General features: G+C 47.1%; 1 protein-coding gene across 2 annotated transcripts in view; it reads left to right on the plus strand.

Annotated features, from left to right (window-relative positions):
- Positions 1-16,190, plus strand: part of TTC21A (tetratricopeptide repeat domain 21A) — a 31,538-nt gene that overhangs the window by 9,010 nt on the left and 6,338 nt on the right. For both annotated transcript variants that reach the window (XR_013413803.1, XM_001083557.5), the window contains exons 7-19: positions 1,675-1,759; positions 3,530-3,628; positions 4,622-4,814; positions 8,698-8,795; positions 8,967-9,167; positions 9,834-9,963; positions 11,832-11,989; positions 12,218-12,433; positions 12,573-12,811; positions 13,593-13,665; positions 13,762-13,872; positions 14,218-14,356; positions 14,509-14,612. Coding sequence is in view for 1 of the 2 variants with exons in the window: in XM_001083557.5 (XP_001083557.3) it covers positions 1,675-1,759; positions 3,530-3,628; positions 4,622-4,814; positions 8,698-8,795; positions 8,967-9,167; positions 9,834-9,963; positions 11,832-11,989; positions 12,218-12,433; positions 12,573-12,811; positions 13,593-13,665; positions 13,762-13,872; positions 14,218-14,356; positions 14,509-14,612 (1,846 nt within the window). In the remaining variant the exon portion in view is untranslated. The remainder of the gene's footprint in view (positions 1-1,674; positions 1,760-3,529; positions 3,629-4,621; positions 4,815-8,697; positions 8,796-8,966; positions 9,168-9,833; positions 9,964-11,831; positions 11,990-12,217; positions 12,434-12,572; positions 12,812-13,592; positions 13,666-13,761; positions 13,873-14,217; positions 14,357-14,508; positions 14,613-16,190) is intronic.

Genomic DNA, 16,190 nt, shown 5'->3' on the forward strand with positions numbered 1-16,190 from the left:
GCTCCTTTCTATTATATTCTAATAAAATAGAAATTTTGTATTATAAGTTCTATATTATATTCTTTGTGTATTCTAATTTATTAATTTCTGCCCCCCCCCTTTTTTGCGGGGGGGGAATGTCTTGCTCTGTTGCCTAGGCTGGAGTGCAGTGGCATAATCATAGTTCACTTCTGCCTTGAACCTCTGGGCTCAAGTGATCCTCCCATCTCAGCCTCTCAAGAAGCTAGGACTACAGGCAAGCACCACAATACCCAGCTATTTCTTTTTATAAGTTTTTTTTTTTTTTTTTTAATGTTGCCCAAGCAGCTGTCAAACTCCTGGGCTCAAACAATCTTCTTGCCTCTGCTTCCAAAAGTCCTGGGGTTATGGGTGTGAGTCACCACACCCAGCCTAATTTCTGTTCTTAACTTTATTATTTCCTACCAACTACTTTTTTCCAAGGTATTCTGCTATTGTATTCTCTTTTTTTTTTTTAATTTTAGTTTTCGGTTTTATTTTTTAATTTGTAGAGATAGGATCTCACTGTGTTGCCAGGCTGGTCTTGAACACCTGGCCTTAAGCAATCCTCCCACCCCAGAATCCCAAAATGCTAGGATTACAGGTATAAGCTACCATGCCTGGCCTGTTTTCTGACTCTTAATTTGGATGCCTGTCTCAACCATTCTACCAATTTTACTTTAGAATATAAGCATTGAAGTCTGTGGGTGTCCCTCAAGATACCATTTTTGCAGAGTCTACCCATTTGGATATGTAATATTTTTCTATATCATTTGGCTCCAAGAATTTTCTAATATCTATTCAGATTCTTCTTTGGTCTATAAGTTTTTCAAAGTATGTTGCAGTTTTTGTTAATTCTCAAATGTATGAGGTTTACAGTGCTCTCAGAAGCATCAGAAATGGTTAGAACTTTTTCAGTGCTGATTGTGCCTAATCATGTTGGAATTTAGTGTGTGAATTAGACGAACCTACTATTAAGCAGAAAGTCATTCCCTGACAGGCTGAAAAATGGGAAAGAATCTTTCTATAAAGAAATAGAATATCGAAAACCTCATAGTATGGTCAGAAGCTATAGCTTCACAATGGGACAGAATTGAAACCCAGGTTCCTTTTCCATCTTAAAGTGACTGCCCCCCAAGTACCTTTCTGGCCACCTCCAGACTCTGGCACCGTGGTCATGTCTGGCTAGTTGGGTTATGAATACGTTTCTGTGGCAAAGACCCTCAGATACACAACTTAAATAACATAAAAGGTTATTCTTCCTCCAGGTAAAGTTGTTGGTGGCTCAGGGCTGGGATAACAGCTTAACTCTGGGGAGTCCCAAGCCCCTCTGTCTTGTTGCTCTGCTATTCCTAGGATAATGCTCACATGGTCTACATTCCAGACAGTAGGCAGGAGGGAAGGCATGCTGGTGGGGCACAACTGGACAGCACACCCCTCACTTGCACTTCTATCCTGTAGGTCAGACCTTTGTCACATGGCCAAATGTAAGCTGCAAAGAGAGGCTGGGAAATGTCATCTTTATTCTGAGCAGCTTATGTCTGGCTAATTTGGGAGTTCTATTATTAAAAGAAGAGGGGAGAATGGATATTCAAAGACAATCAGAAGTTGCCAACTCACCATCCCAGCCTTGCCTATCAATACCCTCAATTCATGTGCCTCCTCTTCTTCCTTCAGAATCCTAGAAAAAGATGAAAGCAATATTGATGCCTGCCAAATTCTAGCTGTGCATGAGCTTGCAAGAGAAGGAAACATGACCACAGTAAGTTCTTTGAAGACTCAGAAGGTGAGCCTTGAAACAGAGTCAGGGAGGAACCCTTCATAACCTGTGCACCTGACCCAAAGCCTTTGTACAGAGCCCCTGGATCTCAGCTTCCTCTTTCCTACCCACCCCTATACTCGCTGCCAAGGAGGCCTGCTCTGGTTTGACTCTTTGCGTTATGTAGCTTGGGAGTCAGGCAGCATCAGGCAGTGAGGTTGATGCTAGGCTCTGCCCTGTGCTATCTGTGGAAGCCTTGGCAGGTGTCCCCACCTGGATAAGCCTCAGGCTTCCTGTTTGTAAAATTGACAGAATTCCACACGGGACTAAATGTGATAAGAAGTGGGAGAGTTTGGAACAGTCCCTTTCACACTACAGTAATTTCATCAATGTTAACTGATAGTAGAAGTCGTGGTAGTATTTCTGAATTCAGGAAATGCCATTTTTTTAGGGGATAGTTGGAACTGCTCAGGCATTGGCCAGGTAATTCTGGGCCCCAGACATGTTCGTAAGTCTTGTAGTTTTCCAGAGAAACCAAAAATAGCCCTCAAATGCAGTCAGAAACACCTAGAATTCTTAGTGAAACTCCAATACCCAGACAAGTTCTCATTTTCAAAAAGAGGTTGTGTTTTTAGCCAAAGCATTGCCTTTTAGATCAGTGAAATATATTGCCTCTGTGGAGAGCATGGCAAACCAAGAGTCTCTAAGGGGTCATGGTGAGAAGGGGAAGCTTCTGGTTCCTTCTGCACAGCTCTGAGATTGTGGGTTTTGTGGGATGGGATGAGGTAGAGGGGAAAGTCCGTATTTGGGAGGAACCCACAAAAAGGGCCCCAGCCCTTTTCGTCTCTGGGTAGGAATAAGAGAATAGGACTAACCTCAGCTCCCTGTGACCCAAGATCCCTAAGCATGCCTTCCTGGGGCCAGGTCTGAAAGTTAATCCCAAGGGCAGACTTAGCATTTAGCTAACTGGGATTTAGCATTAGCCCCTCTTTTACTCCTGCTTCAAACCTCGGGGCCTACCTCCGACCCCGAGCTGGCTACCCAGTTCTAATTTTGTTCATGCTTACTGAACAGAGTGGACCCATACCATCCTGGGTTTCGCTTTTGGCACTTCTCTGCAGCTGGGAACTAAGAATTCCTTACTCCTGGGTGGGGAGTGGGAAAGAACCTAAGCTTTGGAATCTGTCAGTGACCTAGGTGACTAGGTGACCTCAGACCAATTGCCTAACCTTTCTGACCTTTCATGTGTTGGACAGGAAAGTTTGGAAAGTTCGGATCGTTATACTGACTTACATTTGCCTCATGTCAAAATGGAGCAGAGGCTTCTGGGCCAGCACAGTTAGTTTGCTGCTGGCCTGGCAGGCTGCACTATGGACACAGTGAGGGCTAGCTACTGGCTCTGCCTGGGTGGGTCTGAAAAGGCAGCTTCTCTTCACAAACTCGGGAACAGGGCTACTCTATGGGTTAGCCCTGCTCCATAAGGAGCAGTCAAAAGAGAAAAAAAGAAAAAAAAAAAAAAAAAATTCAGGAACAGAGGGGCAGTGCCAGCTCTGGGTGAATAATGTCCCCAGGAGCTCCACCTATGGGCTTTTGAAGTAATGCTAATGCGTGGGCCACTCCAATTCACTTAAATCTGAATTTCTGGGGGGTTGTGCCTGGGCATGGGCATTTTTTAAATCTCCCAGCTGATGCTACTATGCAGCCAGGGTTGAGAACCACGGCCCAACTCTGACCTTGCACCTTGCATGTTGACATTCTGTTTTGTCCCTGCAGGCTACCAATCATGTTAGAAATCTGATTAAGGCACTAGAGACAAGGGAGCCCGAAAATCCAAGCCTCCATCTTAAAAAAATTCTTGTGGTTAGCCGACTGGTAAGAAGGTTCTTTCATGGTTCTGAAATGGTGCTTCTCCCTGCTTTCCTTAGAGGAGACCTGTGCTCCCCCAGGAAACTCCTTGAGTGCCTTGCCCCTCCCTTCTGGCTCAAACTTGTCCTTTTGGGGTAGTGGCTCATAGCCTCTTGCACCTACTTGCCTCTGGCTGATAACTGTGACATGTGGGTTCTACGTCCTTAGCCTAGGTGCCCCCTCAGAGATGCCATGAAGATCAGGGAGACAGGGTCTGAAAGTACTTTCGGAGTAGGCTGTGCCTTATTTGGGGAAAGTGGGTGGTATCGCCGCTGTTATGCAGCAGAGCCACACCCAGCTCTGGCCTCCAGTGCCTGGGTGCCTGGCTCCCATATTCTTTTGTGTGGAAGTGGCCTGAGAAGGCTGGCCTGCCTAGGCCTCTCAAGCATCAGGGAAGGTCCAACTAGACCAGGTTGCCAACAAATCTGTGTCTCTTTTAGACTCTTCAGCCCCAAAGCAAGATTTACTAGAAGTAGTTGCTATAAGAATGAAGGCAACTCTGGGACCTCAGGAACCAGAACTGTGGAGTTGCATAGACACCATCTCTCCCTCTGTGTGTGTGATTCTCTCTGCCTTGTTCTCCACATATGGCAGGGAACATGGCTGATGGCAGCCTTTGGGGCCCCTTCTTATTACTGGACACAAAGAAGTTATTTCATTCAGCTTCAATTTTTGAAAAACTTCTTGGTGACTCCTTAGACCAATTACTGTGGTCAGACAGGGGATAGGTCCCTCAGAGGACCCTGTGGCTAGAGGCAGGTTCCACAGATGTGGCCAGTGAGAGGTTCCTTGGGAGCCAGACAGCAACACAGACCCAGCTGCCTAGACACAGGGTACCTCTTGGGCTCTCCTGGGCCTACCCAGCCCTGCCTACCAAAGTGTCCCCCATTTCTGACATGACCTTGCTGATACAGGCTGGACTGACTGGTCTCCCAATTCCCACCTTCCTGTTTCTTGTAGTGTGGGAGTCACCAGGTGATTCTAGGACTAGTGTGTAGTTTCATCGAGCGCACCTTCATGGCCACCCCCTCCTACATCCATGTGGCCACAGAACTGGGCTATTTCTTCATCCTGAAGAACCAAGTGAAAGAGGCCTTGCTGTGGTACACAGAAGCCATGAAACTGGACAAGGACGGCATGGCTGGTTTGACAGGTATATGCAGGCAGGGCAGGGTTCGGGGCTGGGTGTCGGGAGCCAAACCGGGCAGCTTCCACGGGTCCAGAAGAGAGGTGCTGGAAAGCATTCTCCTTGGGGGGTATGTGAATTTTGGGGTACGATGTATGATAGGGTATCTTTCTGGGAATCCACAAGTATGGATGTAGGAGGCACAGGAATGCTCGGAGGTATGATCAGAGTCACTCTGATCTCCACCAGACCTCCACCGTCTGTCTACACTGATTGCCCCAGAAGACTGACAGGCTGAACCTTACACTCAGTGGGCCCTGCCTCTTCTCAGGCTGCCCAGGCCGGGGTTGGAGGCAGTTCTACTCACCACCAATCCACACATGCAGAGCCTCTAGATTCACCTCTGCAGACCCTCCTCCAGGGCTGTGAGCTGAAAAACCACCAAAAAGAGTAGCTCTGAGACTTATATATTTCCCTGTCTGTCCAGGTGACTTTAAAAATCCTTTCTGTAAATGTCAAATGAACTTTCTACAACGCCATTTCCATTTTACACATTTTTTAAAGCCCCCTACTCTATGGTCTGTGGTGAATTCTGAAACGGCAGTGTTTGCTTTGGGTTGAGGAAGTTGTGTGATCCAGTGCTCAAGGCAGGCTGGCTCTTGCCCTGGCCCTGAGGGGCTGTGTGTTTGGGGCCAAGTCACTTCTCCTTTCTAAACTCTAGGCTCCTCATCTGCATAGCACAGTTATCAGAGTAGTTTATCTTGACTTCTGGTTCAACATGTCAGGCTGACCCCCTCAAATCCATGCTTGCCCTCTGTCCCCAAATCCCATGAAAATAATGAAAGATATCTTTAAAAGGCAATTAGCCGGGCGTGGTGGCTCATGCCTGTAATCCCAACACTTTGGGAGGCTGAGGTGGGCAGATCATTTGAGGTCAGGAATTCGAGACCAGCTCGGCCAACATGGTGAAACCCCATCTCTACTAAAAACACAAAAGTAGCCAGGCGTGGTGGAGGACACCTGTAATCCCAGCTATTCGGGATGCTGAGGCCAGAGAATCACTTGAACCCGGGAGGCAGATGTTGATATGAGCCGAGATGGTGCCACTGCACTTCAGCCTGGGCCACAGAGTGAGACTCCACCTCAAAAAAAAAAAAAGGAATACATTGCAGCCTTAGAAACAGAAAAATACCTTCCATGGACCAGAAACTTTGAAGAATTTCACATTTCTAGAAGATGGAAGGCAAATGGTATCAAATACATGGGAATTCCAAGCAGATCTAGAAACCCATAAACCAACATAGGCAGAGATGGGTTAGCTAAAGAATTTAGTAGACCAGCTTTCCCCAAAGAGTTCCAGGAAAAACAAAAACTAAAAAACACGAGCTCAGGGTCACCAGAGGCTGAGTGTGAAAGCATGCCACAGGGCAGTGAAAGCGATTATAGGAGGATTATTGGAACCGTGCCCCGGCCAGAGACTAGAATCCAGGAGGTGTGTATTGGGTGTTGGGGCAGGAGGGAGAGGAGCAGTGCTCTGGATGATTTCCCACCATAACCAGGGATATGAAGGACAAAAGGACTTGGCTGCTCAGCACAAAAGCAAAATTCCCTAGAATGTTCCTCCACCAGGCTGAGTCCTTCCCTACTTCCTCCTTCAAGGGAGAGAGCCCCAGTGGTTAGCCAGAGGAAAGTCCACTGGTCAGGATGTCTGTCCTCTCTCCCAGTCCAAGCGAGCCCACTCGTATGTCCTGGAGTCACCATATTTTCTGTCCAGTCTGGCAGAATCAGTGACGTTAACAGTGTGTGAAATGTGCCTACTTGCTGTCCTTCCTTTATAAATCTGCTAGCAGTCTGAAAGATCGGCCGAGTGGAACATATAAAGCAGTAGCCCTCTGAGGAGCAGAGTTAAGGCTAGTACAGAAAAGACTTTTCCTCCCAAAACCTCTTCAATGTTTGGAGAGGCTATTATGGCAATAAGTAAAGAACATGCTACTATGAAAAAGGTACAGGAACAAAAAAGAGTTGCCAAAAATCAAAAATATTGTTGTAAGGTAAAAAATTGCATAGATGGGTCAAATAGTGGGATGGATATAACTGAAAACTAAGATGGTGATTAGGAAGATAGTCAAGAATAAATATGCCAAAGTAGCAAAGAAATATCTGTACAAGTAGAATAGCTTGCTTCAAACATGTGAGATTTGTCCTCCCAACATCAAAACATATCACAAAACCACAGTAATTAAGTCCCTTTGAGGCCAGCACTGAGTGGGATAAGCAAATAGATAAATGGGATGTAACAGGCCTTATTTCAAGCTGATAGGTTGTTCAGTAACTCCTAGTTGGATACCCTGCTATCCATTATGAAAAAGAAATAAAGGTAAGTTCTCATCTTACACCATACTTAAATTTCAGTTGAATTAAGTATTAAACATAAAAATTAAATGAAACATGGGTTTCCCTGAGGATTCTAAGCCTAACTCCAAACTTGGAAGCTGCAAAGTTTGGCTTTGTGGCTCTACATGAAAAAAAAAAAAAAATAGAAGCCGCAAAGGAAAACATTTTACCTATTTGACTACATAAAAGCTTAAAATTACTACCTGACAAGATACTGTAAAAATAGTTAAAGGATAAATGGCAAACTAATAGAAAGCACTTGCAACAAAGGTTAAGAAAACATAAAGAGGAAAAAAAAAATCACCCCCTCCAAAAAAACCAGGCAGGCTGTGAACAGAAAATTCACAGTAGAAAGGAAAAGGCTATATTGGAAATATGAACAGATGTTCATTCTCCCTAATAGTTAAAAAAAGGTGGTGAATGAAAACTAGTTACTTTCCATGTTTCAGACTGGCAAAAATTACAGCATGTTTGAGATTATGAAGAAAGGATATTTTAAATTCTTGATAGTAATATAAGTTCAGGTATCTTTGAGGGCAGGTTGGCCTTATCTGTCAGCATTTTAAATATATGTGCTCTGTGACTCATCAGCTCTCCCTCAGGAATTTGAACATATGTAAATGTTCATCATAGCATTGTAGTATTTAAATACTGAAAACAAAGTAAATGTGAAATTAGATGTCCTTCAGTAGGGCAATAGTTAAATAAATTGTTACATCCACAGTAAAATATTATGTTGTCATCAAAGAGAATGGGGTAGATTTGTATGAAGAGATGGAAAAATATGACTATCATATACAAAGTTAAAAAAACAGATTGTGGCCGGGCATGGTGGCTCATGCCTGTAATCCTAGCACTTTGGGAGGCTGAGGCAATTGGATCACCTGAGGTCAGGAGTTCAAGAACAGCCTGGCCAACATGGTGAAACCCCATTTCTACTAAAAATACAAAAATTAGGCAGGCATGGTGGCCATGCCTGTAATCCTAGCTACTCAGGAGGCTGAAGCAGGAGAATTGCTTGAACCTGAGGGGCGGAGGTTGCAGTGAGCCAAGATCGTGCCACTTCACTCCAGCCTGGGAAAAAGAGCAAAACTCCATCTCAAAAAAAAAAAAAAAAGCAGATTGTAGAATGGTGTATGTGAAATTTGATTCCCTTTGTGGATGTGTGTGTTTTTAAACCCATTGGTATGCTTGTGTGTACATATAAATATATATGTCTGAGGTGTCTATATAGTAGTAACATATTATACCTCAAATGTTTCCTAGTGGTTATTTCTAGAGAGAGACATTGTTAAAGCCAGAACATGAGCTAGGGATGTTTTTCTGTCTGTATTGCCTTAGGGTTTGAATTCTTGAGCATGAGCATGTATTTCTCTTTAAGTTTGTAGAAATGTTGGAAAAGATTCCCTATGCTGAGACACCTTCCTTCCACTGTCTTACTCGTGCTCCTTGACCTGATGGGCTGCTGGCTGTGCTTCAGGGCTAGCTACTCATCATTGTTTTGTCCCATTTACAGGGATCATCTTGTGTCATATCTTAGAAGGCCACCTGGAGGAAGCTGAGCACCAGCTGGAATTCCTGAAGGAGGTGCAGAAGTCCCTTGGGAAGTCTGAGGTCAGAGCTCCCTGGGGCCATGGGTTGCTCCAGGACGATGTCCTTTGCTGTCCTCCCACCCCTGATTTCCAATAGAAAGCAGCCAAGGTTACCTGGACCTTCACTTTGCCCTTGCCTACCAACTCTGCCCAGGCTGGCATTGGCACTGAGACTCGGTCCTGTCTTCCACAGGTGCTAATTTTCCTCCAAGCCCTCTTGACGTCTAAGAAGCACAAGGGGGAGCAAGAGACCACAGCGCTCCTGAAGGAGGCAGTGGAGCTTCACTTCTCCAGCATGCAAGGCCTTCCTCTTGGCTCTGAGTACTTTGAAAAGCTGGACCCCTACTTCCTGGTCTGCATTGCTAAGGAGTACTTGCTCTTCTGCCCCAAACAGGTTAGGGGAAGGCCTATCTTCATGGTGGGGGTCTGGAGTACAGGTTTGGATGGTGCCCACCTGAACGACAGAGGCATCCTTACTTGTGACCTTACTTGGCCCAGTTGGGGAGCCCAGTGCTCTTCAAACTTGAACATACAGCACACAGGTCACCTGGGAGGTTGTTCCAGTACAGATTCTGACTCTATAGGGGGGTCTAAAATTCTGCATCTCTAACAAGTTCCCAAGTGATATGGATGCTGCTTGTCTAGGGACCACATTTGGAAGAACAGGGCACCAGCCCATGGCCCTGCTTTTATCCGAGACAAGAGCTTGGCTTCCTTTTCCGCAGAAGCCCCCTAAGAAGTATGTTAGTCTTTACTTGTTTGTCCTGCTCTTCCAGCCAGTCAGGATTCTTTGTGACCAAGGATCATATTTTTATATACCTTAATATCCTCCCAGTGCCTTGTAATGAGTCACTCAGCAAATATTTATTGAGTGCCAGATACCATTCTCTGTACTGGGGACACCACAGTGAACAAAACCAAGCACTAGATGATACAGAGGATAATAAATAAATGTGGAATGAAGCAAAATTCCTTCACTGAGAGCGTTTTCTGAGAGCTCCAGGAGTCTCTCTTAGAATAGGGCAAACCTACTCCCACCTCCACCACCGTGTTCCCACAGCCCAGGTTACCAGGCCAGATCGTGTCTCCACTTCTTAAACAAGTCGCCGTGATCTTGAATCCTGTAGTCAAAGCAGCACCAGCTCTGATCGACCCCCTGTATTTGATGGCTCAGGTCAGGTATTACTCAGGTGAGCGGGGGTGGGGTCCTGACAGCCAGGTGGGGCCTTGCAAACACCTGATGGAGCTTTGTGTCCACAGGCTCCTTGCCTGTGATACTGCAAACACACACACACACACACACACACACACACACACACACACACACTCCTTGCTTGGGGTACTACACACACACACACACATGCACATGCACACACGTACATTTGTGCACACACAGGCACATGCCCCTACAGGCCTGCCCACTCCCAGCCTCTATCCCCTGGTAACCCTAGTAAGCTCCCTGACCTCTCACCAGCAGGGGTCTCTCCCACCTAGGCCTTTGTGGATTTACTCACTTGATCTGTGCTGGTAATAGTCATTGAACTTCATCTGAGATACAGTAGTACCAAAAATAGGCAAAAATTCCCTCATGGAGTTTGCATCTAGTAAGGGGAAATTGACAATTCAATGCAAGCTCCACGAGGGAGCACATCGTATTTTTTTGTTAGAACATGGCAATGCTATAGAAGAAGCTGAAGCAGGGAAGTGATGCAGGGGTGGCAGGGTTGCGGTTTCGAAAAGCTATCCAAAAAAGCCTCATGGAGAAGTGAGAACCCTGTACCATGAAGTCTTCAGAGCCTCCAGGAGCCCTTTCACCTTCTCCCTTCTCAGGCCCAGACCCTGGAGAGAAAGGGAAGGAGAGGGAAAACCTTCCATAGGTGCTCTATTGTCCTCTGTGATGCAGAGCCCTCCCCTGAAGTACTATCTCCCTGTGGCCTCTTACCCCATCCTGCCTGCCTGGAAACCAGGCTTATCTCTGGTGGTCTGGGGGTGTCCAAAGGGATCAGAATACTGTGGCCATTTGTCTGTCTTCTGGCATTGCATCGTGTGGGTTGTACTCCTGCTGAGAGCTTTCCTGTCTTCATCCTTGGTCCTCCCTATGTTCATTTGAATGCCAGGTTTCCCCACAGCTTCAAAGTATCCTGGATACAAGGCCAGGGTGAGAGAACTTACCCTGAGTGCTGGCATCTGCCAGCAGATTTGGGCCCAAAGCAAGGTCTCCAGCTGCGTAGGTTGCCATGGTGACCTCTTCACATTTCCACAGCACGTAAGAAGGAGCAGGGAGCTTGGGACCCAGAAGCAGGGGCTCCCTACCCACCAGGTTATGGATCCCAAATAGGAGTTGTTGAGAGACCTGACTGCAAGGGAAGAGAGTGCCCCTACCAACTCATTACACCCAACCCCTAGGCTGCTGCTACCACCCTGTAAGTGCCAGCCTGTCTGCAGGGAGGCCCCTCAGCCCTCAAGTGCCAGGGGGTTCAGAGCTGAAGCTCAGGAACCCAATAGGTCTGGACATAAATGCCAACTTTGCCCCTTCCAAGTTGAGTGGCTTACATCACTGGAGCCCCAGGTTCCACATCTGAAAAAACAAGAACAATAGCACCAACCTTGCAGGGCTGGGCAAGTAATAAATCAGACTTTCTAAAATGCTTTGCAAGTGTTGAAACAGAGCAGGAGCTTCATAAATTGTAACTATTACAGTTGCTGTTTCTACTAGGTTTTGTTTGCTCTTAGGTGTGGGAGTTGAGACTTAATATGTTCCCCTGAGCTTCTGGATGGAGCAGTGAAGTAACTTAGCTATCTCCCTGAGGGTTACAAAGACAAGAAGGGTGTTACACTGAGGTTTGAGTTTCCTGGCTTTTGTCGGAGTCAAGGAAACAACTGTGTAGTCTTAATTTTAGAAATGGACCCCTGAGTGAAGCAGAACAAAACTGGCTAAAATACTCAACTTTGTATATTTCTGGAGAACAGGACATGTAAAATTCATTCTGCCCTTGCATATCAGGTCTTAGGAGCCCCTTGGGAACCCTGCATGTAGAGGTTTGTGTATTATTTCTAGGAGAGCTAGAGAACGCCCAGAGCATCTTGCAGCGTTGCCTGGAGCTGGACCCCGCCTCCGTGGACGCCCATCTCCTCATGTGTCAGATCTACTTGGCTCAGGGCAACTTTGGCATGTGCTTCCACTGCTTAGAGCTGGGTGTCAGCCACAACTTCCAGGTGGGTGCCCTGTCATCCTCTCAGCATCCCAACACCTAGCTAGCTGCAGCCCCTGTTTGCCTTCTGAGAGTAGCCCCAGGGGCTAGCTGTGTCCCACAGATCTTTCTGCTGGTCCAAAGGCAGGGGTAGGCTCAGTGGGCTCCTGAGGCCTTCTCTGACTTGGCTGCTGTGAGCAGCAGCAGTAGCAGCAGTGAACTGGAGCCCCATACTCTGCTGTGCTCCTCCTAGGTCCGAGATCACCCCCTCTACCACCTCATCAAGGCCAGGGCTCTCAACAAGGCTGGAGACTATCCAGAAGCCATAAAGACACTGAAAATGGTCATCAAATTGCCAGCTCTGAAGAAGGAAGAAGGCAGGAAGTTCCTCGGGCCCTCTCTGCAGACCAGCCAGCGGGCATCCATCTTATTGGAACTGGTGGAGGCCCTCCGGCTGAATGGGGAGCTAGTAAGAAATGCCATGCTCTCCTCCCTGGGGACTGGGGCACACTGCAGGCTCAGGGTAGGCCCAGGAACCAGGTTCTTTGGTTCCACCCACTGTTTCCTTGTGCACCAAGTGGAGGGTCTGTTTGATTCCCATGTTTTAGCATGAGGCCACCAAGGTCATGCAGGACACCATCAATGAGTTTGGCGGCACACCAGAAGAGAACCGCATCACCATTGCCAACGTGGACTTGGTCCTGAGCAAGGGTAATGTGGACGTGGCACTGAACATGCTAAGGAACATCTCGCCCAAGCAGTCCTGCTACATGGAAGCCAGAGAGAAGATGGCCAACGTCTACCTGCAGACCCTCAGAGACAGGCGCCTCTACATCAGATGTTACCGGTAAGCCCCACAGGTAGCACAATGACAGCTTCTTCTCTGATGGTATCTTAGAGAATGTTTCCTTCAGATGTTATTTCTTCAACCTGGGTCTCCAGAATGTGTCCTTGGAGTGTAGTTGATGAATGTATGGAATTGTCCATGGGTTACAGTTTGAGCATGAAAGGTCAGTAAGCCCTGTTCATGGATGAGTTCTGAGGATACAGAGTTGAATTGGCCCTGAGCCCTGCTTGCACCCCCACTTCGCTTACCTGCTTGCACATACTGGTAGGAGACTGTAGGCCTGGTTCTCAGAGCAGACACACTGAAGCTCCAAGCTGCTGTCTCTGTATGATTTGGCATTGGGACCTCCAAGGCGCCTTCTTCATCCCTTTCTTCTGGCAGAGCTTCATCTAAGCAATTTAAAGTGGGAGGTGCGGTTGCTGAGGGAGTAGGGAAGGCTATCCAGCAGTGGGAAACCAGTGAACAGTATGGAGGCATGGCCAGATTGGAGTTTTAGAAAGAGTGACGTGGCTGCCTCATGGAGAGGGATCTGAAGGGATGGCGGGTAGAGTGAGAGGAACAGGTAGAGGGCCTGGCCATGGCCTATCTACAGAGATGGATGTGGAGAGCCTGACTCAGGTAGCTAGCACAGTGCCTCATGCACAGTGGACTTTCTGTAAGTATTGATTGCTGAATGAATGAATGTCAGCCAGAATCAGTGGGAAGGAAGTGAAGGAGATGATTTCAGGAACATGAGGTGTGTGCGAGCCTGAGATAAGCTTTTGGTTACTCTTGCTTGCAGTGAGCTCTGTGAACATCTGCCTGGCCCCCACACCAGCCTGCTACTGGGCGATGCTTTAATGAGCATTCTGGAGGTAAGTGAGAGGCCTCACAGCCTTGCCAAGTGGCCCCCCAGTCTCCCTTCTCCAGTGGCAGAGAAGAGGAAGACCCAAAGACACTTTCCCCACCAGCCCGAGAAGGCCCTGGAGGTCTATGATGAGGCCTATAGACAGAACCCACACGATGCCTCCCTGGCCAGCAGAATTGGGCAAGCTTATGTGAAGGCCCACCAGTATACTGAGGTCAGGCTGGGCTGGGGTGTGAAGGGGCAGGGAGGGCCAGCCTAGCAGGGAAGGTGGAGGACGGTACATGACTGGGGAGCTCTGGATGGGAGGAGAGTGGCTGAGTTTTCACTCAGCTCCTTGCTGAATGGGGTGCCAAGGGGAGAACTCAGCAACTCTCTGCCGCTGACCACACCTGCTCAAGCTGAGGCTTACACCCTGTGCCAGGTAGGAGGAGTGCTTTTTCACCTTAGGCTTCTATGTTCTGGAGGGGCACACTGGTGTGATGGCTGCTGAGGGGAACACGGTGTCTGGCACTGAAGTGCAGAACTAGGCCAGAGGCTAATATTTATTGTTTGCACTAAGGCAATTGAGTATTATGAGGCTGCCCAGAAGATTAATGGACAGGACTTTCTGTGCTGCGATCTGGCCGAACTGCTCCTAAAGTTAAAGAAGATCAATAAAGCAGAAAAAGTTTTGAAGCAGGCACTGGAACATGACATTGGTGAGGCAGCATTCTAACCTATTTCTAGCATTTGGAGCAGACATACTCCTCCCCCATTCCCCATTAGCTGAAGTCCTGAACCCAGCCCTCCCCACCAACCCAGCTTCCCAGGAACCAGCAAACTAACACTAATTTGAGTTTCCGTTTAACAGTCCAAGACATCCCATCCATGATGAATGATGTTAAGTGCTTGCTTTTGCTGGCAAAGGTTTACGAGAGCCATAAAAAAGAAGCTGTGATAGAAACTTTGAACAAGGTAATTGACAAGTGGACTCAAGCTCTTTATCTGCCATCTGCTGGTGGGGCCTGAAGAAGGAGAAAGGAAAGAGCTCCAGGTCTGTAAAGCCCCAGACCTCTTCCTCAAAAAAGGACCTAGGTTACACCTCTGACATCCACCTTCACTTATTTTCCCGTTCTGGTTCATTCAGTGACGGTACACTAATGTGCTCTGAGCTAGGGTGGCTGGGGAAGGCAGGAAGTAAGAGAGTGCCTTTGTCCTCAAGGGTGATGGTAGAGATAATAATGAGGCAATGACAATAGCTCCCATGCATTAAAAGCTCTGTGCTAGGTTCTGTAGGGTTTTTGCTTTCTTATTGAATGATCACAGTAGCCCTTTGTAATAAGCATTGTGACATTCCCATGTAACAGATAAGTCTCTAGGAGGTTGAGCAATGTGCCCAAAGTTGGGTTCAGTTGTGTTAGTCTGTATTCTGTTGGTATATACCAGAATACTTGAAACTGGGTAATTCATACATTTCCTACAGTTCTAGAGGCTGAGAAGTTCAAGGTGGAGGAGATCTGGTGAGATCTCATCTGGTGAGATCCTTTCTGCTCAGGAGAAGGGGAACTCTCTAAAGAGTGCAGTACAGGGTATCACATGGGGGGCGGGGGCACCGACTGTGCTAACATGCTTGCTCGGGTCTCTCATCCTCTTCTTAGAAAGCCACCAGTTCCACTCCCATGATAACCCATTAATCCATTCATCCACGAGTGGTTTAATCCATTTATGAGGGCAGATCCCTCATGATCCAATCACCTCTCAAAAGCCCTAACTTTCAATACTGCCACATTGGGGATTAAGTTCCCAGGAAAGCACATGACGTTTGGGGGGCACATTCAAACCACAGCAACGTCATATGTTGCTTATCAGCAGGGATATGATTTTGTTGTGTGAATATCATAGAATATACTTCTACAGACTCAGATGGTATAGCTGACTTCACACCTAGCCTATCTGGTATAGCCTATTGCTCTGAGTCTATAAACCTGCACAGCATGTTACTCTACTGAATTCTCTAGGCAATTGTAGCATCATGGTAAGTATTCGTGTATTTAAACATAGCTAAACATAGAAAATGTACAGTAAAAATACAGTGTTATAATCTTCAGGGACCAGCATCATATATGTGGTCTGTCATTGACTGAAATGTTATGCAGCACGTGACTGTACCAGCAAGTGGTGGAGCTGAGATCTGAGCCAGGTCTGGCCTGTCCCAACCTATGTTCTTTGCACACTGGGCTGCCCCTGATCTGAGAGCCCCCAGCCATTCCTGTCACATCTTCCTCACTTTTTTCCCCCAGGGGTGTGGCCTCAAACTTGTTTCTGGAGTATGCTCTGTGGTTCTAGAGGGAGAGCCCATACTCTTGACTGTTTGAGATGATTTATCCCCTTGCTTACCGCTGGATTCCCATTCCTCTTTTTGGCCCTCGGGGAGCCAAGTGCTGATTCCTACCCATATCCTACAGCTTAACCCTGGCATCATCATTTCCTCTTGCACTGATGTTCTCTGCTTACTCACCTGATCATTTGTGTGGTGAATATTTGTGGCTGCGT

The sequence above is a fragment of the Macaca mulatta genome, chromosome 2, assembly GCF_049350105.2.
Source record: "Macaca mulatta isolate MMU2019108-1 chromosome 2, T2T-MMU8v2.0, whole genome shotgun sequence".
NCBI lineage: Eukaryota > Metazoa > Chordata > Mammalia > Primates > Cercopithecidae > Macaca > Macaca mulatta.